This window comes from Diabrotica virgifera, chromosome 6 (assembly GCF_917563875.1).
Source record: "Diabrotica virgifera virgifera chromosome 6, PGI_DIABVI_V3a".
Taxonomy (NCBI): Eukaryota; Metazoa; Arthropoda; class Insecta; order Coleoptera; family Chrysomelidae; genus Diabrotica; species Diabrotica virgifera.
This window is the reverse complement of record NC_065448.1, coordinates 109,538,273-109,563,620: the sequence shown is the minus strand read 5'-3', so window position 1 is coordinate 109,563,620 and position 25,348 is coordinate 109,538,273. Positions and strand designations below refer to the sequence as shown.

The 25,348-nt window shown below is 34.4% G+C and overlaps 1 protein-coding gene across 4 annotated transcripts in view; it reads left to right on the top strand.

The window, feature by feature from the left end:
* The window catches only part of LOC114327940 (zinc finger protein 85), a 63,973-nt gene that overhangs the window by 24,100 nt on the left and 14,525 nt on the right, over positions 1 to 25,348 (top strand). For all 4 annotated transcript variants that reach the window (XM_028276664.2, XM_028276663.2, XM_028276662.2 and 1 more), the window contains exons 3-6: positions 6,746 to 6,949; positions 8,467 to 8,634; positions 12,277 to 12,618; positions 12,777 to 13,059. In XM_028276664.2, coding sequence (XP_028132465.1) covers positions 6,854 to 6,949; positions 8,467 to 8,634; positions 12,277 to 12,618; positions 12,777 to 13,059 — 889 coding nt within the window. In that variant the 5' untranslated portion in view covers positions 6,746 to 6,853. The remainder of the gene's footprint in view (positions 1 to 6,745; positions 6,950 to 8,466; positions 8,635 to 12,276; positions 12,619 to 12,776; positions 13,060 to 25,348) is intronic.

Genomic DNA, 25,348 nt, shown 5'->3' with positions numbered 1-25,348 from the left:
AATAACGACAGTTTGCTTTATAAACGTATGTCTTTAAAAAATTTCCATTTCTACTCCAAAAAGAACACCGCACGCATCTTATGGAAAATATAATGTCACTCAAATGAAATAAAATTTACATGAATAGATGCGTCTTGAAATTTCAATAATTTGATACCATTGCGCCAACTCTGAATTTTGCTTAATTAGGGCGTTAATTGTAATTAAAGTTTATCAAAATCGCATTTTGAAGTCCATAAAACTGGCATTCATAAATAATATTAGTCTAGAGGCTATTGAAAACAGTCTATTCACCACCAGCTTAAGCCGATTAGAGGCGGTACAACTAACCAAATTATACCTACTTTATTATCAATAATAATAGGAAAAGATAAGAGCCATTGCCTTAATCTGTCAGAAAGATTTATGGAGTAAGCGAATCACAAGATCTTTTTTCTCTCTTTGACACACGTACATTCCTGTTTTATTTTAGATTTATTTTTATCAATTTACGCTCTTGTTAATAAAAGTACAGAGTTGGCGCAATGGTATCAAATTATTGAAATTTCAGGACGCATCTATTCATGTAAATTTTATTTCATTTGAGTGACATTATATTTTCCATAAGATGTGTGCGGTTTCCTTTCACCCTATCCTCCCGAACGCGCCAGAAGACGTGACGTTCTGTAACAGCTACCCCTTTATCTTATGAATACAACATTACACAATGCACGAATTATTAGCTATATAAGTGCTGTTGAAGTGTGATTTCAACGGATTCACGTGTCACCTTTGGATACTGAGTTTTTTATTTACCATTACCAAGTCCTCCTAAAGACTCTCTATGCAAGTACAGTGGAACCTCGATAAGTCGGATTAATCGGGACCGCGGCCTATCCGGGTTATTGAAAATCCGGGTTGTTGAAAACCCGGGTTAGCCGGAGAATATGGTAAAAATTAATAAAATACGCAGCGTTTCCCAACCGGTGGGTCGCGACCCACTAGTGGGTCGCGAGCGGATTTCAGGTGGGTCGCGGCGTGGCTGTTACAGTAGCTGAATACCGTAAATATACAAGGTGTCCAAAAGTAGTGCAACGAGTCGAATATTTCGCGAACTAAACTTCGGATCGAAAAACTGAAAAATACGTGTTCAATCATTTCCAAAAATCTATGCAATGACACCAAACACCAACCCCCACTACACCCCCTGGAGGTGGAGTGGAGGTGACTTTAAAATCTTAAATGAAAACCTCCAGTTTTTCTTGCAGATTTTAATTCGTTACGTAAAAGTAAGCAACTTTTATTCAAGACATTTTTTCGAACTGTGGATAGATGACGCTATAATTGGGAAAAACTATTTATCCTGATACCGTAGGTAAATTATAGAAACGGTCTAATATCTCACGGAATAGACTTCCAAATGAGAAACTAAAAAAACAGATTTTTAATCTTTTTCGAAAACCTTTCGAATAACACCAAACGTGACCCTGCAACCCACCCCTGGGGTGGGGGATAATTTTAAAATCTTAAATAGCAACTCCCACTTTTTATTACAGATTCGGATCCGTCATGAAAAATTAAGCAACATTTATTCGAAACATTTTTTATAATTGTTAATAGATGGCGCTTTAATTGGAAAAATACGATTTATTAGCGCCATATATCAGAAATTTAAAAAAATGTTTCAAATAAATGTTGCTTAATATTTTATGATGAATCTGAATCTGCAATAAAAAGTGGGATTAAAATGGATAAGGGTGGGATTAATTTAAGATTTTAAAGTTACCCCCCACCCCATCTCCAGGGGGGGTTGGAGGGTAATGTTTGGTGTTATTCGATTGGTTTTCGAAAAAGATTAAAAATCTGTTTTTTGCTTTTTCATTTGGAAGTGTATTTCGTGAGATATTAGACCGTTTCTATAATTTACCTATGGTATCAGGATAAATCGTTTTTCCTAATTATAGCGCCATCTATCCACAGTTCGAAAAAATGACTTAAATAAAAGTTGCCTACTTTTACGTAACGAATCCAAATTTGCAAGAAAAACTGGGGGTTTCCATTTGAGATTTTAAAGTTACTCCCCATCCCACCTCCAGGTGGTGTAGTGGGGATTGGTGTTTGGTGTCATTGGATAGATTTTTGAAAATGATTGAACACGTATTTTTCAGTTTTTCGATCCGATGTTTAGTTCGCGAAATATTCGATCGTTCCGCTACTTTTGGGACACCCTATATATAACATCATGGGTGAGGGATGGGTCGCGAATTTGAAAAAACATCAGAAGGTGGGTCGCCACACAAAAAAGGTTGGGAACCACTGAAATACAGTATACTTACAGATAAATTCCATTAAAATTGCAAACACATGAAATACATATGCACAGTATCTCAGTAATACATATGCACATCTAAATTAAGTACAGTTGTATACAGTATTGTTCATTGCTTGCTAAAAAACTCGGTCAAACTGAAACAATGTTTGTCTTGTTTGGTGAAAATCGGTCCGGGTTAGCCGGACTTCCGGGTTATCGGAGGTCGACTTATCGGGATTCCACTGTATAGCGAAACGTTGAGATGGCCTCTATACCAGTTGTCTAAAAGTAACAGGGCCAAATTCGGAAAACGATTAGTTAGAGTAAAATTTACCTAATAAAAGAATAGTAGATCGAAATGAAGAAGTGAAAAAACATTAAAAGCACTATTCCAAGATTCTCGATATGGTGATCGGAATAAAATCAAGGTCTCGATTAGATCTCGAGGTCCCACATTAGAAGCCACATTAAAAAAATGATATTAGTCCGTTATTTTTAATTTGGTTAGTTTTATTTTAGGGGTTTTTGAGATAAAAAAATAATTTAAAAGTGTAGAGAGAGCAAAACTATATACAACAATCTGCACATACTTTCAAAAGTCATGCATCACCGCTCGTATTCTAGACCAGGGCGCATCTGTAAAAATATTAGTACATTTGGACGTTGAGAGGTGACTCAAATTTTTTTGCAGAAATTGCTTGAAAATAACTCAAATAATAATACTTGAGTTATCCTCCCTCTCAAAAAGGTCCGGAACATTGTTTAAATATTTAAAATGTCAAAAAATGAAGGAAAAATTCGATTTTTTTCTTGGTTTTTTGATTATAACTTTAAAAGTATTCATTTTTGAGAAGCGCAATTAAATTTTCTACAATATAGAATTGGTTGAAATTTTAAAAAATAGTCACCCTTGTTGCAAAATAGCAATAATTGCGAAAAAAACATACAAAAACAGTTATTCGCATTTTACGTTTCTCAACCAATTATGCTACATAAGACCATCATATTTCACGCAGAAAAACTTTATGATACAGTAAAACAATACTGTAAATTTCATTAAGATCGGTTCAATAGATTTTGCAAAATAAATTTTGCAATCCAGCTTTCGAAAAAAAATTAATTTTTTCAAAATATTATAGCACTGAAAATAAAGCAGATAGCAAGTTGAATTTTTTTTTGCGTATAGAAGTGTACTGTACCTTTCATTTGCAATTTGCAAAATTAAAATCGATTAACTACCACGGCGTCAGAAATTTTTTTAAATAAACATTAATTATTGGTGCTGCGCGCAGGACAGCGGATAGTTTGCTCTGATTGGGCATTCCAATAACCTTTGATAATGATTGATACATTTTAATTTTTATTACATTTCGATATAAATAAATAAATTTGTTTATTGCAAAATAAAAACACATACTCTATCCTTTGAAATAACACTTTTTTAGCAAAAACTTTCTTTGTTCATATATTTTAACTTGGAGAATAAAAGTTTATTATTTTTAAACATATGCAATTGTTTAAACAATATTTCACAAACAATAATAAAATTAGTTTGATTTTTGTGGAATTAAAATATTAAAATACAACAAAATATAGAGTAAGAAAACAATATATTAGATAAAGATTGGAAGAAATTTTGGTGGAAATCAACTTGTGGAAATCAACTTGTGTGAATCGAACACCGCTGTCCTGCGCGTAGCACCAATAATTAATGTTTATTTAAAAGAATTCCTGACGCCGTGGTGGTTCATCGACTTTAATTTTGCAAATTGCAAATGAAAGCTACAGTACACTTCTATACGCAAAAAAAATTTCAACTTGCTATCTACTTTATTTTCAGTCCTGTAACATTTTGAAAAAATGAATTTTTTTTGCGAAAGCTGGATTGCAAAATTTATTTTGCCAAATCTATAGAACCGATCTTAATAAAATTTACAGTATTATTTTACTGTATTATAAAGTTTTTCTGGGTGAAATATGAAGGTCCTAAGTGTAGCATACATGTAGCTAAGTTGAAAAACGTAAAATGGGAATACTTGTTTTTAATGTTTTTTTCGCAATTATTGCTATTTTGCAACAAGGGTGACTTTTTAAATTTTTAACCAATTCTATATTGTAGGAAATTTAATTACGCAACTTTTATGTCAGTACATCTTTTCTCGGAAATGAATACTTTTAAAGTTATAATCAAAAAACGAATAAAAAAATCGAATTTTTCCTTTATTTTTTGACATTTTGATTATTTAAACAATGTTCCGGACCTTTTTGAGAGGGAGGATAACTCAAATATTATTATTCAAGTTATTTTCAAGCAATTTCTGCAAAAAAATTTGAGTCGCCTCTCAACGTCCATCTCAAAACAGATGGGCCCTGGACTATTCACGATGTTTACGCTTTTATAAATCCGTATCTTTATCAAATTTTTAATGGGCCTTTTTTTATAAAAATACCTTTTTTGGTTTTTTATTTTATTTGATTACCCATTTTAGGTCTGGATCCCGCGTATGAAAAAAAAAGTTGATTAATAGCAAGCTGAAAATTTGTTAATAGCTTAAGGGTGTCTAGTCGGACAAACTTTGATATATGGGAACACTGGAACAGGGGCAGTTTTAATTGTGGAACAGGTTAAAAATTTGGAACGGCCAGACCACGAAAACGGCACATGTATTTTGTCCGACAGAATAGACTTAAACTCTCCGAACAGAGATTAAACTCTCATGCAAAAATCAGATTGCTATTTATCACAAAATGGGCGTTTCAGTGGAAAATGAGTGGAACATGTAGAATATGTCTAATGATAGGAATTATGACAGGTGATAAATAGCAGTATGATTTTTGCATGAGAGTTTAATCTCTGTACGGAGAGTTTAAGTCTGCTCTGTCGGACAACATAAATGTGCCGTTTTCGTGGTCTGACCGTTCCAAATTTTTAACCTGTTCCACAATTAAAACTACCCCTGTTACAGTGTTCCCATATATCAAAGTTCATCCGACTAGACACCCTTAAGCTATTAACAAATTTTCAGCTTGCTATTAATCAACTTTTTTTTCATACGCGGGATCCAGATCTATTTAATTGACCTGGTTTTGCCAAGGTGTAAACATTTGAAAAATTTATTCTGGTGAAATGTTTGAAAACGTGATTAAAAATGAATCGTACTTTAATTTCTGAGTTGGACCGTATAAGTATTATCGATTTAGTTGAAGAAGGCCATTCACAGCGGTTCGTGGCGGAAAGAGTGGGTGTTTTTCAGAGTGATGTCTCACGGATATGGAATAGGTTCCTGGAGACAAACTCGATACGGAATAGAGCTCGGTCTGGTAAACCCCGAGTTACCAATGATCGACAGAATAGATATATCAGAATTTCCATCTGTAGAAATTTTTCTATGTCTGTACCAGCCCTCCAAAAAGAATTCAGGCATGCTACACGAGTCAGAGTATCGTTGTCTACAATAAGAAGAAGAATTTTAGACTCAGGTTTGAGGAGTCGTCGACCAATAAGAGTTCCTTAGCTACAACCTAGACATGTTTTGGACCGCCTCCAGTGGGCTCAAGAACACATACAGCTCCCCCAACAATTTTGGAATTTTGCGTTTTTTAAGACGAGACCAGAATCGGTTTAAATAGTGATAACCGGCGAATTCGTGTGTGGCTAGTTGTGCAGCTCTTGTTGGCTCTCGCCACACACAAATTCGCCGGTTATCACTATTTAAACAGATTCTGGTCTCGTCTGAAAAAAGCGCAAAATTCCAAAATTGTTGGGGGAGCTGTATGTGTTCTTGAGCCCACTGGAGGCGGTCCAAAACATGTCTAGGTTGTAGCTGAGGAACTCTTATTGGTCGACGACTCCTCAAACCAGAGTCTAAAATTCTTCTTCTTATTGCAGACAACGATACTCGGACTCCTGTAGCATGCCTGAATTATCTTTGGAGGGCTGGTACTGACATAGAAGAATTCCTACAGATGGAAATTCTGATATATGTATTCTGTCGATCATTGGTAACTCGAGGTCTACCAGACCAAGCTCTATTCCGTATCGAGTTTGTCTCCAGGAACCTATTCCATATCCGTGAGACATCACTCTGAGAAACACCCACTCATTCCGCCACGAACCGCTGTGAATGGTCTTCTTTAACTAAATCGATAATTCTTATACGGTCCAACTCAGAAATTAAAGTACGATTCATTTTTAATCGCGTTTTCAAAAATTTCACCAATATAAATTTTTCAAATGTTTACACCTTGGGAAAACCAGGTCAATTAAATGGGTATTCAAATAAAATAAAAAGCCAAAAAAAGATATATTTTTTATAAAAAAGGCCCATTATATATGTGATAAAGATACGGATTTATAAAAGCGTAAACATCGTGAATACGAGGGGTGATGCATAACTTTTGAAACTATGTGTATTTAGTGGCCACAAAATTTTATAATATAAAAATTATTTTCAGATTAAATTTTTCAAATGTAAAGTGTGTCCTGATTTAACGTTTAATCAGGAAAAGGAATTTTTAGTCCATCTTCGAAATACCCATGAAGGAAAAATTATCGAAAGCCATATGTGCAATGTATGTGGAAGAACTTTTCGTACGAGCTCAGAGTTAACGCTGCACATTCGATCGAAATGTGGAACCGAAAAACAATTTATCTGCAAGGTAAGGCAACATGTTATTTTCTCAATTATAAAAATATTACTATTTATGTTTTTAATTTCGACATTAATTACAAGTAATTGGACTTCGTAAGTCCAAAGTGATCCAAAGTAGAACCGGAAGTCGATATTTGAACTCTTTTACTAAACTTTCGGTCATAATTGTTTAAAAGGAACTGACTTCAAAACTGGAACTAAGTTCAATTTTTCAATTCGCTTCGATTGATATATCACATGTACAATTTCTGCGACTATAATAAAGCACTTCCGGTTAGAATTTTTTTAACCGGAAACGATATAAAAACCAAATGTTAAACAACAAAGGTACACAAGAAGATGAAATTGGAAACAGAATAAAATTGGCAACGAGAACTTATTATTCAATGTATAAAAATTTCCTAAACAAAAAAGAAATATCGAGAAAAACCAAAATGACAGTATATAAAACCGTATATATGCCAATTACAATATATGGGGCAGAAAACTGGGCACTCAATGACAGACAAAGAAAAAGATTACAAGCTACAGAAATGAGATACTTAAGAAAAGTGGTGGGAGCAAGAAGATTAGACAAAAGAAGAAACGAAGATATAAGACATGAATTACAGGTAAAATCGCTCAACGAAAAAGTTGAAGAAAAGAAGTTAAAATGGGCTGGACACATGATAAGAATGAGTGGCGACAGACAAGTGAAAATGGCATGGGAGGCCAAAGCAGTGGGTAAAAGCAAGAGGGGCAGACCAAGGAAAAGCTGGAACACTAGTGTAAACGAAATACTTAAGAAAGAGGAACATCGTGGCAAGTAGCAAAAGTTTTAGCAGCAGATAGGAAGAAGTGGCGTAAATTTGCAGAGAGTATTATATAAAGGAGGAATCCTCGACACCTAATGGTAAAAGAGGCAATCGATTATGTATGTATGTATAAAAACCAAAATTATACATTTGTTCTCATCTTGCTAAGAAACGTCGAGTACTAATATCGCTTATACTATTTCGGTGACTTTAAAACGGTATTTATGGTTGCAACTCTAAAACCGGAAGTCCGCGGTCAAATTTCTCATCTTTATTAATATCCTTCGGTTATAAGCTTTCATTCGACACCACACTTGTCATTCTATCTGTATTAATAATAAAGGAGTTATATTCGCGGACGGACGGACAGACGGAAGAACAGTCATGAAACCGTAAGTATATATTTGTTCTCATCTTGTTAAGGCGCGTCGAATAATACATGGCTTGTATTATTCCGGTGACTTTAAAACAGTACTTCCGGTTGTATTTCTAAAACCGTCCGGTTGTATTTGTCTTAGGTCAAATTTTTCACCTTTGTATGTACCATCCTTGGGTTATGAGCTTTTTTTTAAAGCACATTTTTTAAAATTGGGTGAAAACGATATAAGAAATTTATTTGTATGAGATTAATGGTATTTAATTTTGTTTCCTTTTCATTCAGCTTGACAGTACATAATTATTTGGTACTCTCAACCTCTAGAAACAAAATGTTAATCTGTTTCTATTACAGGAATGCGGCCAAAAGCTCATGTCACCTGGATCACTATACACTCATTTAAAACGACATAAGGGAGAAAATAGTTTTATGTGTAGGTTTTGTGCTAAACTATTTCTCACATCTGGGCAGTTGAAAGTACACGAAAGAATTCATACTCAACAGAAGGATTTTGTCTGTGAAGTAAGTTTTATCAATATATTTTAATTTTAATAACGAATAATTCAATTCAAAGTTTTATTTTAATAAAATTAAAAATAATATTAAAATAAAAATAAACTTTTATTGAGACCAAGTTTCTGGTAACGCCTTCGTGGTTTCTATTATTTACAAACCAACCGAATGCTGAAATCAAAGAAGGCCCGGGGAGATCTATAAATTGCATCTCACTTCCTGCCTGTTCAGCGTGACAAAATTCCAACGAAAACTTGGTCTCGTATACTCAGTTAGTTAGTTAGTAAATTAAGTATATAATTTTTCCAACTTATTGCATAGGAATATAATTCTTGTAAGTATTCCGTATTTCAGGGGATAATATTCAGCTTACAGTTCGGTATTGGTTGACAGATATTCAGGTCTGTTGTTATTTTTCCATACATCTTCATTCTTACTAATCAACACTTCTATTATTTTTAAGATGGAATATTATGATTATAAAATTATTGGCATACCTTAAAATCACTTACTCCAAAACTAAATCAGTAGTCTTCACCAATAAAAGGAAGCTTACTGGACTGAATGAGTTGATGTTATTTGGGGAGGAACGAGAAAGAACTAATGACGTCAAATATCTCGTGAACCCTGGAGTCCAAACTCAATCGGAGCACTCTAACAATATAACCAATGGCTACTCGATTCTTCAGGAACTGCAGATGCATTGTTTGATTGTTCTTTTATTGATATGACTTTTCTTGTGATTTTATGTGTCTTTTTGTGTTGGAAATGTGTATTCATGATCGGAATTCAACTAACAGTTTTCCATTATTGTTGATTTTGTCTTCTACATATGGTACTCCTACTTCTTTTTCCACTCTAGCATTAATATCTCCTGTGGTTACTCTTTTCGCCGTACATTCATTTATTAGGTACTTCTTGCAGTTTGTCCCAGAACTCATTCTTTTAGTTTTTGTTGCATCTTCAACATGCTCATAGCATATAATTAGGTTTATAATTGCTTCTGTTGTGCCCATTTCTATATGTACTTTAAGTAGACGCTTATTTAAATATATCCAAGTCCTTAGTTTAATGATGATATTTTTCTTTACCATGCATGCCACCCCTGCTTTTTTTGAGCTCTCTTTTTCTGTTCTACTTCACTGTATATTATATATCGTGGTTTTTCTTCCTTTTCTTTTTGTTTCTGTTATAGCTACTACTTGAATCTTCTTATCGTTTATTTCATTTCCCATTTAGCCATTTTTAAAGTGGCCTTCTCCTTATTTGAAATTATATTGCCGTTTAATGTAGTTTACCTTTCTGACTGTGTTATCATCTTTATACTACTCATATCCTTATTCTGTGCTTTTTGCATTTCCCGTTTCGACCTTATGAACTAGCCCTGTTTTGTTTGTAGCTTTTTCTATCATGTTGGTCTTTTTGGTTCCAGTGCCATCTTGGATCATCCATAATTACGAATTCATAACCGATTTTTGTCCTTTTCCCCTTTAGCCTTTCGTTTGCGGCTATGTTCCTAATTTATCTTTGTATTTTTATCTCTTTTAGTGTCGGGTCACATTCTATGTATACTGGGTGTTGTTTATATGTTATTAATTTACCTATATACCTAAGTACATTTAGCTATGACCATATTTTGATAAGCAAACCATGCAAGTCGTATTTGTCTATGTGTAAAAAAAATGTTTCATCCGGTAAACAGATGGGTGAAGGTCGACCTAGATTCCGATCTTAGATAAATATAAACAATGTGTCAGTGTATATGTTACAGTTCAAGTTGATTCTCAGTTAGAGTTGACTCCAACTAGTTGGAGTCAACTCCAACTGAAACGAGCAGTAAAAGTTGATTTTAAAAATTTAAATCAACTTTTACTAGTTGGAGTTGACTCTTCCTGGATCGATTCAGTAAATGTTGATTATACGAGAATCTCAAGTGCATTTTTGATGAGTGTGCGTTTCTTTGTTTTGACTGTTTCAACTACTTATTAGTATAGTCTGTAACGTCGCCACCGTTAGGTAAATTATTCTGATTCGATTTTTTGCACAAACTTACTCAAAGAAATACATCCGTATAACAACGTGGAATGAAGTAAACACTTCTGTTGTATGTAGGCATATATGAATTTATTAAAAAATCTTTAAAATTTATCCACGAAGGAGTGGAAGTACAAAACGTTTTCGATTAAACTGACCATCATCAGTGTAAACCTGGAAATAAGTAAACCACTAAGATTAAAAAGCAAAAGGGTGAAATTTTGACAGTTGAAAATTTTTTTAAGAAAATGTGGTTACTTACGTCCAGTGTACAAGTAATTGAAACTAGCCACCTCAATAGGTATAAAAACCTCACAAATACATTATTGTTACATTCTATAATGAAAAGTGGTCGACATTAAGTCGACGTCTTAAGATTTAAAGATCACCTGTGAATGTATTTCATCCTTGCTCGAAAATTGCACAAGGTAAGTGTGTAACCTCTCACCTGTGTTCAGGTGAGAGGTTACGAACCAACTGATTAGACAGTTTGGTGCCAGAAATGAATGACAAGATGTCAAAGGAAGTTAAGTGGATTTTTCATCTGTCAACCGAAAAAATTTTTTAACAAAGAGATTAATATTTAGTTTTAATTGGTATAATGAAAAATGCAGATATTAAAAAGTTTAATGTGAGTTCTAATTTAAAATTGAGGTAATACATTCCTTAGTACTAACTGAATTTAAAAAAAAAAACAAAAATCTGCTCCGTATAACAATCCTTATAACAAATACACAGGGTCTCACGCGGAACCAACTCTTTAGCACTCACCATTGACGGCCGCCTAATACGAACTTAGCGCTCATTGTTAATAATTAAAGATAAAGCTTAGTAATAAAATAGTGACAAATTTTTGCTGGATCTTGTAGAGGGAGCTATAAACTTTGATTTGGTCACTTTCTGACTTTCATAATATGTAATGGATTTTAACTGAGTTATTAAGCCTTGAAAATAGCTATTTTCGCATTTTTAAAATTTTAAATCGCGTATAACTCGACAACAATCAATTTTAGAGAAAAATCACAAAATACCTTTTTTTGTTCAGAATAACCCAAATGATCTAAAAAAACATTGTTCGAAGTGAAAAAATTATTTTTGTGAATTTGTCTAAAAAAATTTATTAAACAATTTATCGATCAAGGTACTGTCTGGCATCCAGACCAGTTATAAGGACCTCTTTTTGAGTAAGTTTGTGCAAAAAATTCGAATCGGAGTAATTTATCTAACGAGGGCGACGATACAGTCTAGACTAATTTGAACATATTCAGTAACATTTAATTTCTAGAATCGGCTGTTCGTGTGAATCAGAATCAACTTTTACTAAATGGCATTGGGAAGAGTATACTTTTCCTAGTTGGAGTCTACTTTTACTAGTAAATGTTGAATATAAATCTTCATCTTATATTTATAATCAACTTTTACTGAAACCAGCCGTTAGAGTTGACTCCAACTAGTTGGAGTCAACTCCAACTGGATAATCAACTTGAACTGTAACATATACAAATTGAAATATTTTCAATCAATACTTGTTCCTTGATGGTGCACCTAGATTATTTTGTAGTATCGTTTACTGGCATTCTTGTAAGATGCTAATCAATATTTTCTGATCTGATATAGGTTTGTGGTAAAGGATTCTGCCATAGACAAAGTCTAATTACCCACATATCTTTACACACAGGCATCAAACCCTATCAATGTGAAGGATGTGGTAAATCATTCAGCTGCGTTGGCAACTTATTAAAACACAGACGTACTCATGCAGATAGTTGTGGAGCCATTCCTATGACTAGTCATCGAGTTCAAAATCCTTCCACTAAAATTAAAGTAAGAATAAATACTCCCGCATCGTCGAAGTTAAAACGTATGCAGATGAAAAAGGAACTGGAAGAAAAACTTGCCAATTTGGATAAAGAAATAAATGAAGATAGGGATGAAGAAGTTAAAGATGAAGATGTCAAGGTAAATATTTGAACAAGTTCAATTAAAAAAAACTTTGTAATATGCATGTGTGGTATTTATATATTTTGTTTGAAAGTTTGTTTAGTTTGAAAATATTCTGGTCTCCAGTGATTTGTTTTAAATGAATAAATTCTCGTTTGATAATTATTATTTTTTAGTCCGAAGATGATAGTTCTAGCGAAAATACCGTTGTACAAAGTAAAGATGTTTCCAAATCAGAAGAAGACAATAACGACGTTAAAAAAGAATCATCCAAAGAATCATCCGATGATGACATTTTTAATGACACTGATAGTGATTCAGATTATTTAGAAGCAGATGATGACGATGATTTTGATATTTTCGAAAAAAAGAAATCCGTTAAATCGAAATCTCGTAAACGTCAAACTATTTCTATTCAAGATGAGGATGTTGAAAATTTTATAAAAATACGAAAACTAGGTAGGTTTATCATGTTATTGCTTTTGTATTAAATCAAGGTCTTTTTTTGATCTTTTGAACTGGATAATTTTGCTTTTTGTATAATTGTATATAAGGGACAATTAGTTCCAAATAAATTTAAAGAAATTAATTTCGAAATTATCGCTATCAATTTATATCCATCTCTTTCGTCCACGACTAAACATTGGCGTCCTTCAATAAGCTCCATATGTCTATTTTGACAGCCCTTAACCCGTATTATGCAATTTGTACACTTAATCTTGGTACAATGGCTGATAGAGAAAAGAAATATAAAGTTGTAAGAACGAGTGCTATATAGTATTAGTGGAATATATCATTATAGTTTACCTGTAATATATTTGCTGGAGGTAATATTTATTATGTCCCATTAGATGGCAAAGGTATTCCAGCTTCCTCTTCTTCACTGTCAGCAGAATTTTATCTTTCTTGAATAATTTCTTTTTTTTTTCTCGTCATTAATGTGATCTATTCAGAATATTCTGAGAATTAATCGATGTAAAAACATTTCAGAGGCAAACGCTTTTTCATTAGTTGTTCTATTATGATCCATGTTTCTGCTGCCTACTGTAACACACTGTTTCTAAAGGAGAACCTAATTACACAAAGTACTTACTTTAAGAACTGGCTCTTACGCCCTAACACAAGCAAAATTCAAACCTGTTTTTTCATCTGTCGAATCAACTTGCGGACGATACTCTCAATGTAACTCCAAATGATACAGATATCAAACATAACAACAACCCCAAATATCTAAGCGTCATACTTGGTAGAACACTCAACTTCAAAAGTCATGTTACAAACGCAGCCGGTAAACTGAGAAAAAGAAACAATATACATAATAACAAAACTTGCTGGAACAACTTGGGGCGCTTCTGCAGATACATTTCGCACCTCTGCCTGTTCTAGATTTGGTTTGTTAGAGGCAGAATATTGTGTACCAGTATGGCTATATAGTGCACATACAAACAAAATCGATGTCCATATTCAAACCATGAGAATAATTCCTGGAACAATAAAATAAACCCCAGTGAAATGGCTCCCTACTTTGAGCAATAATAGCTCCCCCAGATCTACGCTGTACAATAGCATTTGTGAGAGAGTACCAGAAAATTGTAGCCAATGTACAATTACCAATCTATCAAGATACATCAGACATCTCAAAAGAGCACCAGCGACTGAGATCTAGAAATCCTGCCCGATCTGCCTGCGATCCTGTAAGATCTGCCCGAAAGACTGGTGATTCCTATGATATACATAGACAATGGTCAAAAAAATGGATGCCAACAATAGAATCAGATTATATTCAGATATCCACCCCAACTCAAGATTTCATCGGTTCAAATTTGCCCCGGTCCCTCTGGGCGAGGTTTAATCTCATATGTACCGGACATGGTAAATATGCTGATTCGCTATTCAAGTGGGGTCGTGCGGAAAGTCCACAGTGCGATTGCGGATTATCTATTTAGACAGACCATTGTGTTTCAGACTGCCCAAATCGTGCCTACCGTGGAAACCTCCAAGACTTTGTGGAATGTTCCCCAGAAGCAATTGAATTGCTATGTAAATTAGACATTAATATTTAGTTTCACTTATTCTATTTTAGTGTTTGCATAATATATTATATTTTTGTTGTATTAGCTGGTGAACAGTGGAATTCGTGGCAGATAAAATGGCTATTAATCCAGAAGAAAATGGGTACATTTTTTAATTATGAAACTTTGAAAAGCCTATGATAGCGTTCCATCATAAACTATTAGCCCAGTAAATGACCGTTTTGAAGTGTAATTTTCAGGGTCAACTCCGAATTGCATGAAAATTTGGATTTAAGTTTTACGTACCCTCCACTTCATAGTTGAACTTATGCCGTTGGTTGCTTTTACTTGGGGGGTGACAGTCACCCTTTCTCGGGGGTGAAAAAACGCGCATTTAAAATACATCCGGAAATGGATAAATTGATAAATTCTAAGCAACTTTTGTTATATAGCAAATATACAGCACATTATACATTATACAGTGCTAGTCAAAAGTCCGTAGCCCCCCTCGTATCTTTTGACCGGTTATACTTATAATAGTGAAATTTGGAGGAAGGAAATGAACGGACGTAGGCTTCTTAACTAGTGATGACAGGTGACGTAAAAGTGACAGATGACTTTACAGCGCCACTGTGACAGATAATTTTAAATGGTACCCTATGGTAAGCGACACCTCGTTTGATAGGTATTGAAAATACCTATTCAGCTATACTAATTTTGTTTAAGTTTAAGCTCATTTGGATGAATAAATGAAGTAATATAAACTTGTAGTTTCGCATTTAATTAATAAAAATTCAAACCTCCGCCTATGGTTACTTGTCAAAAAGGTTGACGTTGACGTAAAAACTACTAGAGAGCTGAAAAATGTCAACTTTTTTGACAAAATAACCATGGGCGGACATTTCAATTTTTAAGAATTAAATGCGAAACTACAAAGTTATATTTATTTCATTTATTCACCAAAATCAAAATCAACTTAAACCCAAAAAAATTAGTATGACTGAAGAGATATTTTCAATACCTTTCAAATGAGGTGTCACTTGCCATAAGGTCCCATTTAAAATTATCTGTCACAGTGGCGCTGTAAAGTCATCTGTCACTATTACGTCACCTGTCATGACTAGTTAAGAAGCGTACGTCCCTTTATTTCCTCATTCCAAATTTCACTATTATATGTATAACCGATCAAAAGATACGAGGGGGGGTACGGACTTTTGACTAGCACTGTATATGTATATAGCATACATAGCACATTTTCGCAAATAACTCAAAAAGTAAATATTTAAAAAAATATATTCTTAGCAAAAATGTAGCTTATAAAAAAATAAAAAAATCGTGTCTTAATGAGGTATATAAACCCAGTAAAAGCAAAGTTGTAGCTCATGAAAAATACGTTCTTATTCGTCAAATTCAAAATCGAATGTTTCAAGGTGAAATAAACAACAAATTAAACAATTTTCGGGAAAACATTAAAATTTTTTAAAGTGTTTTTTTTATTTTCATTTTTTATAAAAGTTTCTAGCAACAAAACTAAACGAGTTACGCTCAAAATAAAGTCGGCTCCTTTTTTTGGTAAAAAAACGTGAAAATCTCCCCCTACTTAGCATCTAAAATAAAATTAATCGTTACTGCTTTACCAGTTAAATATGTATGTGTATTGTTTACGCGATCTGTAAGTTTGACCGGTTCGAAGTACTTATTTATGAAAAAAATTGGTTTTATACTAAAAAAAACTTTTTTCTAAAAGTTTTGGAAAAATGCTCTTTTTCAAAATAACTTAAGAAATGCTAGTGATAAGAGAAATCTCAAAGAGTAAAAAAACGTAGGTTTTGCTTGTATAAATAAATATGATAGTTTTGTATTGTTTTTCTGTAAGACAATAAGACAAAAATTGGTTAAGATATGGCTGTTCAAAGTTTGCATACACTCGTGATTAGTGACTCGTTCAAGCTCTTTCAACTATAACCCTTTCAAAAATAAGCACATTCAACCGTTGAAACTTACGGATCGTATAAGAAATACATAAGTAAAGTAAATTGTTTGTAAAGCGGTAACGATTAATTTCATTTGGAGTGCTCAAATCATTAGGGGGAAATTTTCACGATTTTTTTTAACAAAAAAGGTGCCAACTTTAGGCCAACAGGTAGTTTAGTTTTGTTGCTAAAAACTTTTATAAAGAATAAAAATAAAGCTTTTTTAAACATTTAATAAGTTTCTCCCGAAAATTGCTTAATTTTTTGTTTATTTCACGTTGAAACTTTCGATTTGAAATTTGACTAATAAGAACGTATTTTTCATTTGCTACGACTTTGCTTTTACTGGGTTTATAGACTTCATTATGCACGATTTTTTTTTGTTTTTTATAAGCTACATTCTTGTTAAGAATATTTTTTTTGGAAAACTTTTTGAGTTATTTGCGAAAATCCGCCTGACAACTTGGATTTTTTTGTCGAAAATACACATTTTCAATCGCAAATAACGCGAAAAGTATTGACTTATTTAAAAAACTCTGTAGATCAAAAGTTGCTTAGAATTAGTCAACTGATCCATTTCCGGACGCGCATTATTTTAAACGCTCGTTTTTTCTAAATAAGTTTTTTAGTACCTATAAATATCCAGGTCTGCTGTTTTCTGGCTGATATGAATTTAATGGATTAATTTGTTTACCATTAACATTGTCAATATTATTAATACTACTACTCGGGGGCGGTTCGTCCCCGCTAGACGATACCATAGACGAGTTTTCACGTAACGTTCAACTTCAACACTTTCAAAATAAAAAGGATATAAGGAAAAAATTATCAACACTAAACAAACTAAACTAGTAAAAAAACTGTACAGTATATACTTACCAAATAAACCGCCACAAATTAATATTTTTGGAGAGACTCCAAAAATTTAAACTAACTTTGACAGTTGTAAACGATTTTCCTGGAGTTAATCCGGCATGGGATTATCCAATTGTGCCCACTGTGTAGGTATACGTGTAGCCTTTCATAGAAAATATTGGCTATAGTCCATTGAAATGTTACTTTTAGGGTTGCATTTCTTAGAGGAGTCAATTTTATTTTTTTAATGTGTAGGGGGGTTCAGTAGAAGCTTAAGTTCAAGTTTTTGGGGTCGCCGCGCTTGTCCCCCGGCCGTCATCTTGGAAAAAGGGGTGCAAAGGGCTTTCGCGCTGTATCTCCTAAACTAGCAACCATACAGAAATTTTAATTACATATAAAATGTAGCAAATTAAATTTTCTACAATTTTATATCTATTACTTTTTATCGTCAAGTGACCAACAAAAAAATTATAAACAAGAATAAGAAAAAATTTTGTAAGAAGTTTCCTTTTGGAGGTTATAACTTTTTTTCCGTTCATTTTACAATAAAATAACATCATAGCGATTTTATAGAGGATTTTTCATCGAACAATTTCCACTATCCAAGTTGTTTAATTTCTGTTACTTATCTAGGTTTTACAGCGCTCCAAACTTGACCAGATTCTCGAATTCTCGTAGGAATACAATAAAAACAAAACCTTGGGCTTACTTTTCTATCTATATATTTATTTATTATGATTTTAACATTCCTATGCTATTATTAAGCTATTTTTTACCCTTTTCCCGGCCACCTATGAGGTAGAGTCTGGAGGCGCGTTTTTTGTGTGGTATCCCCAATAGGCCTAATCCACGGACAATTTCTAGACAAAATAATATTATTTATTATTATATGTTGAAAAAGATATCATAGTTATTATTTTTTCATTTCTTTCGATGGTCCAGGCTGCGAGTCAAGATCTGAATCAGTATCCGAAGTGAATTGCAACTTTCATCACCACAATAGAGGCACCCTGTTGAATATTTTTGAGATCTGCTTTTCGGCAACCACATGCACTTCCAGTTTCCATTGCATCGGCTAAAGATGAATTTCATAAGCTTGGGGGTACTGGAGGCTTGGAAGTTTGGATTGGTATCCAAAATTTTCCATGCTTTTTCCAGTCCCATTTTTCTGGATCACAATGTTTACCGAGCCATGACTGAATCTTGTGATACACTCGGAGTCTGTGGAAACGGGCTGTCTCTTGTGTTGGACGAAGTGAGAAGAGATTAAATGCATTTTTTGTCACTGTTTTAGCGAATCGTTTGTATCTCAGGGTTTCCAGAGAATCGTCTTTATTTCCGCCATATAAAGAGACGAAAAACGTTCGCCGACAACAGTGAGTAAAGATCTCTCGACTTTCCCACTGACAAATAATTTTCCCTAGAGGTTTGTTACAAATAAAATAACCACCACTCATGATGCGCTCTTAAAAAAGATACAAAATGCTTATCTAATCACAAAAATATAAATTTTACCCACAAAACTCTCAATAGTATTATCTATAAAACTTAAAATACTTCTCACAATTTTTAATACGACTGCACGTGGCCAAATAGGTAGGACAACTGTAAGAATAAATTAAGTAGAGGGAGACTGACTGCTGTGCCACCTAGGATAAATTATAATAGTAAAAGTAATAGCAGGCAGATATTCAGTCTGGTACGAAAGAAAAATGACGTAACTTCAAATTTTGTCAATTCCTGTTATTGCGCAATTACCTTCTAAAATACTATGTAAAGATGATACAAAAATAGCGAACTGTAAAAATGTGCTGAGCCACTATAGGGTAGTTGCGTCGTTACTAAAATACGCGCTATGTTAGACCTTGTTTCAGATGCATAAAATACGCAACTGTAGATAGGGTTGAAAATGGTGCGATTAAATTAAGATAATGAATCTACAAGAGAGGCGTAAAGACAGATCCTACGAACTACCGAGGAATTACACTACTCAATTCTACATCAAAACTATTGACAAAAATTCTATCCCAAAAAATATATAAGAAAGCCGGTGTATCGGAAGAACAACAGGGTTTTCGCCCAAACAGATCTACAATAGACGCTATTTTCATAATGCGACAATTAGTTGAGAAATCAATAGAATTCGACAAGCCCATGTTCACATGCTTTGTAGATCTGAAACAAGCATTCGACAGAGTACGATTAAAGGACGTGCTCACTATCCTTGAAAAGAAAAACATAGGTCAGAGGTATAGACACATAATCAAAGAGCTCAATAGATCCAACAAAACACGAATTAAAACCACACACGGGATCACGGAAGAAATCAAAATCAATGCAGGCATTAGACAAGGGGACAGCCTCAGTCCATGCCTATTTAATTTAATAATGGATGAAGTTATAGGTAGTGTTAACATAATATATCAGGGATACAAAATGGGTAACCGAACCATGAGAATACTTTGCTACGCAGATGATGCAATCTTAATAGCCGAAAACGAAGATGACTTACAACGCCTACTACAAAAATTCAAAATAACCGCCGAAAAGTATAACCTGACACTATCCAAAGAGAAAACCCAATCGATGGTAATATCCAGGAACCCAATTAGATGTAAGTTAGTAGTGGACGACCATATAATCGAACAGGTAATGGATTGCAGATACTTAGGTGTGGAAATATCTAGCGACAGGCATCTGTGGTAAGAATCAAAACAGCAGGCAATGAAAGCAGCGAGAATATCTGGTTTCCTGAGGGATATAATCTGGCGGAATAAATATATGAGCACCGAAAGCAAAGTCCGCATTTATAAGACATGTGTTAGACCCGTACTGACATACGCAGCTGAGACAAGGGCCGAGACAACAAAGACCAAACAGATAATGAGAACAACAGAGATGAAAACCCTAAGATCCATAAGAGGTATCACACTCAGAGATAGAGTACGAAACGAAGACACATTGAGAGAGCTAGGCGTTCAGGACGTAGTGAGATGGACAAGAGCGCGACGACGCATGTGGAGGGACCACGTAGATCGGATGGACCCTGAACGTATGGCGCATTGGGCGAAAACACAGAAGCCCAACACCAAGCGACCCATAGGAAGACCCAAAAAACGATGGTACGAGAGTTGGAGCTCCGGATCGCAGCAAAGACTGTAACAGAAGAAACAGGACATAGTCCTATTACAAGAAGAAGAAGAAGAAGAAGAAACCAATATCGATGAAAATAAAAGCCATCGTTGTCAAAAAACAAATGCCATACCGATGCTCCTAGACGATTACTCTTTATTTAATCCCTATTTTCAATATTTAAAAATCGTTTTTTGCTCTTCTGAAGAATTTTGCATTTTGCGATTGCGTCATTCTTCTTCTGGACCGGCGAATTTGTCATAAAACAACTTTTTTGGGCCTTTTCTATGTATGCTTGGGATTCTAAGTTTTATAGTGGGGAGAAAGGTCAAAAATAGACAAAGGAATGTTAAAATCATAATAAATTGTATGAATAAAAAAATATTAAGATAGAAAAGTAAGCCTAACGTTTTGTTTTTATTGTATCCCTATTAGCATTCGAGAATTTGGTCAAGTTTGAAGCGCTGTAAAACCTAGATAAATAAATATAATTAAACACCTTTATAGTGGAAATTGTTCGCTGAAAAACTCTCTATAAAATTGCTATAATGTTATTTTATTGTAAAAAGTTATAACCTCCAAAAGGAAACTTGTTAAAACATTTTTACTTATTTTTGTTTATATCTTTTTTGTTGGTCACTTGACGATAAAAAGTAATAAAAACAAAATTGTAGAAAATTAAATTTGCTACATTTTATGTTTTACTAAATTTTCCGTAGGGTTGGTAGTTTACGAGATATAGCGCGAAACCCCTTTGCACCCCTTTTCCAAGATGGCGGCCGGGGGACAAGGGTGGCGACCCCAAAAACTTGAACTTAAGCTTCTACTGATCCCCTACACATTAAAAAAATAAAATTGACTCCTCTAACAAATGCAAGGCTAAAAAATGTAATATTTCAATGGACTACTATAGTTAATTTTTTAACCAAGAGGAGTAAACTAAAAAGACAGATTCACACCCAAGAAAGTTACTAGAAAAGTTACCAAATTCATCTTCTTTTTTTGTTGATCATATCACCTTTCGATGATAATCCATACATATTATATTATACTAACACATCGCTAAAGAGTTCTAAAAACACCTGTTTTTATATAAAAGTTGACTAAAAATCTAAAAATTAAAGGAATAATGCAGAAAACACAAAAAATCGTCGATATACTTAATTAACCTATAAAATGACATAACTGCCAAAATTTCATAAATGTCATTAGTGTCAAAATTTAATAAAAGTGGAGTAAACTTGCCTGCTGTTGGACCAATTAGAAGCAAGCATTACAGCGCGGTAAATTTGAATCACTCCTCTTGGTTAAAAAACAAACAATAGTATTTTATAAACTGTTGTTAACAGGGTTATACCTCTATAGTTGCCATACTGGTGCTGGTCGTCTTTTTTTATGTAACGGTTAGATACAATGAGTTTTTAGCCGTTTATAATTTGAGAAAATCAAGATTAATAAAAGACGAATGAAGCATAGTACATACGAATACTAACTCAGTATATACTATAGAGAATAGATCATACTATGAAATCTAAAAGTTTTGACGGTAACAGAGGAAAAATATTATTGTTTAAACTGGAAATTGCTTGGCCCAACTATTACAAATATTTATTTGTTTTCTTCTTCTTCTAAAAGTGCCTATTTTCTGGAGATGTTGGCGACCACATTGACCCATCTTATTCTATTTACGGCAGCTCGAAATAGATCAGTTGACGTTAGACCAGTCCACTTCCTAAGATTGGCCAGCCAGGATATACGTCTACGTCCAGGGCCTCTCCTGCCCTCAATCTTGCCTTGTAGAATCAACTGCAGCAGTCGGTATTTTTCATTACGCATAATGTGGCCGAAGTAAGCCAATTTTCTGTTCTTTACGGTGTTAAATATTTCTTTGTCTTTTCCTAGCCTCTGGAAAATAGTTATATTAGTTGTGTGGTGTATATATGAGACCCTCAACATACGTCGGTAGCACCACATTTCAAACGCCTCTAACCGTTTTATGGCATCTTCTGTCAGGCTCCAGCTTTCAACTCCGTATAGGAGGACACTAAAGACGTAACATCTAAGAATTCTTATGCGTATATTGATACTTAAAGACAAGTTGCAGAGAATTTTCTTAAGACTGTTAAAAGAGCTTCTGGCTTTTTCAATACGAGTTTTTATTTCGTAGCTATGATCCCAAGTATCCTTAATGTTGCAGCCCAGGTAGCAAATTTTCTGTACTCTCTCTAGAGGTGTATTGTTTACTGTAATTTGGGCGTTTATGTTGGTGTTTTTACTAATGATCATTATTTTTGTCTTCTTACAATTTAGTTTTAGGCCGTATTTGTTACATGCTTCTACAACATTATCCATGATCCTTTGGAGCCCCAGCGCACTATCCGCCAGCAATACTGTATCGTCTGCATATCTAATATTATTTATAAGTTGTCCATTTACTGCAATACCATCTTCTGATTCGTCCAAGGCCTCTCTAAAGATGTTTTCAGAGTATATGTTAAATAATGTTGGTGACAGTATGCAACCCTGTCTGACTCCTTTTTCAACCGTGAAGATTTCGGACAGTTCATTTTCGAATCGAACTGTTGCGTTTTGTTGGAGATATAAGTTTGAAACGAGTCTTATATCCTTACTATCGAGTCCTGATGTTTTTAGGATATCGATTAGTTTTCCATGTGGGACTTTATCAAATGCCTTCTCGAAATCTATGAAACATGCATACACATCGCAATTGACATCCCTGGCTTTCTGTATTAGAACTTGCAAGCTGAAAAGTGCTTCCCTCGTTCCGAGTCCTGATCTGAATCCAAATTGAACTTCACTCAGCTGTTCTTCTAATTTGGTGTATATGCGCGAGTGAATGATAGTAAGGAGTACTTTAAGTCCATGGCTCATCAAACAAATTAATCTATGTTCTTCACATTTTCTAGCGTTGGCTTTTTTGGGAAGTAGAATGAATATTGATAGTAGCCAGTCTTTTGGTAAGTAACCAGTCTCGTATATGTTGTTGAATAACTTCGTAAGAGCTGTAATTTGTTGTGCCTCTAATAGCTTTAAAATTTCACCATGCACCTCATCAGGACCTGGTGATTTCCCATCTTTAATCCGCTTAATGGCCATAGTTACTTCTTCGTTTGTTATTTCTGGGCCATAGGGATTGTCTATTTCATACGGACTTCGTGCAGCATCTTCGAATAATTCTTGCATATATTCTTTCCATCTTCTTAATTTATCTTCAATTGTAGTCAAAATTTGACCTTCGACGTCTACGACTATGCCTATATTGCGTTGTTTTCTGATGTTCTGTACTTCTTTAATCTTTTTGTGCATATGGAAATCGTCATGTTTGCGTTGTAGTGTTTCAATTTCTGTACATTTCTCCATCAGCCATGCTTCTTTTGCCCCTTTTATTTCTCTTAGTATACTCTTATGCAACTTTTTGTATTCATTGTCATTTCTACCTTTTAATTTCCTTCGCTCTTCCATCATCTGCAATATTTTATCTGTCATCCATTCTTGCTTCTTTTTTCTTTTTGATTTAAGATATTCATGCGAAAGTGTGTTGATAGACGTCTTTATTTCGTTCCATTGTTCTTCTACGCCACTAGGAGCGTCTTCAACTATTTTCGCAAAATTCTTATTAATCTCTGTTTTTACTTTTTCCTGGATGCTATTTTCTTTCAGTAGTTTTATATCTATCTTGGGTCTTATTTTCTTTTGAATTATTTTGAGTCGTATGTTGATATTTGCAACTAACAGACTATGATCTGAGAAGACATCGGCGCCTGGATATGTTTTTGTTGAGGTGACAGAATTTCTAAACCTTTTGCTTATGTTAATAAAATCAATTTGGTTTCTTATGATTTTCCCTGGGGTATCACCAGGTGCTTTCCATGTATAAAGCCTTCTTGGATGTAATTTGAAGAATGTATTCATTACAACCATATCCGTCTCTTGGCAGAATTGTATCAGTCTTTCTCCTCTTTCGTTTCTTGTACTATCATCGCTACGCCATTTCTGTTTCTTGTTGTGTCATCTCCCGAATAATAGATATGGTGTTCACCTATAATTTGTATGCCAGAATTTGGCCATCGAACTTCACTGCATCCTAAAATATCTATGTTTCTTGAATAATATTTGCTGCCTTGCCTGCTTGATACATGCTTCGAATGTTCCACGTACCGATCTTTTTCACTTTTGGGACATTATTGGCTGATCGGGGGATTCTTAGCACCCTCTCCCCATTTAAGGGTTGCCCGGGACTGAGGGCCGTTTGTTTTGGGTTTTCAGCCATTGTGGTGTCCTGGGGATATCCTTATGGATCTTTAATGTGGTAGTCATCCCGTGGCTTTCCACATCTCAATGCCGTTGGCTAATTTAGCTCATCCGTCTTCGGAGTCAATTTCCCAGCTCCAGGGCAATGAAGTGCCCTACCAAATGTCGGTTCTTCCACCCATAGCTGTTGACCAACAAATGGGAGATTACTTATACCGGTAATCGTTCGGTTAGTAGAGGGTGTAGTAGCAGGAAATATAGTGACCCGTCTGCCTTCGGAAACCTAATCGCCATTCGGGGTCGGAAGAAACAAGAGTTAGCCAAGAGAGGCTGATAGGAAAGATTGAAAGACATTTCACTCAAGACAAGTTGAAAGAGAGTAAAATGTGAAGGCACTTATGATCCGCCAGGTGCGTTTCATAAGCGTATGAGTATTAATACATTTTGTGTTCCCGCTCATACTTCGGGGTCTTGACTACAGACTGTATGGCTCGTCCAGCATGC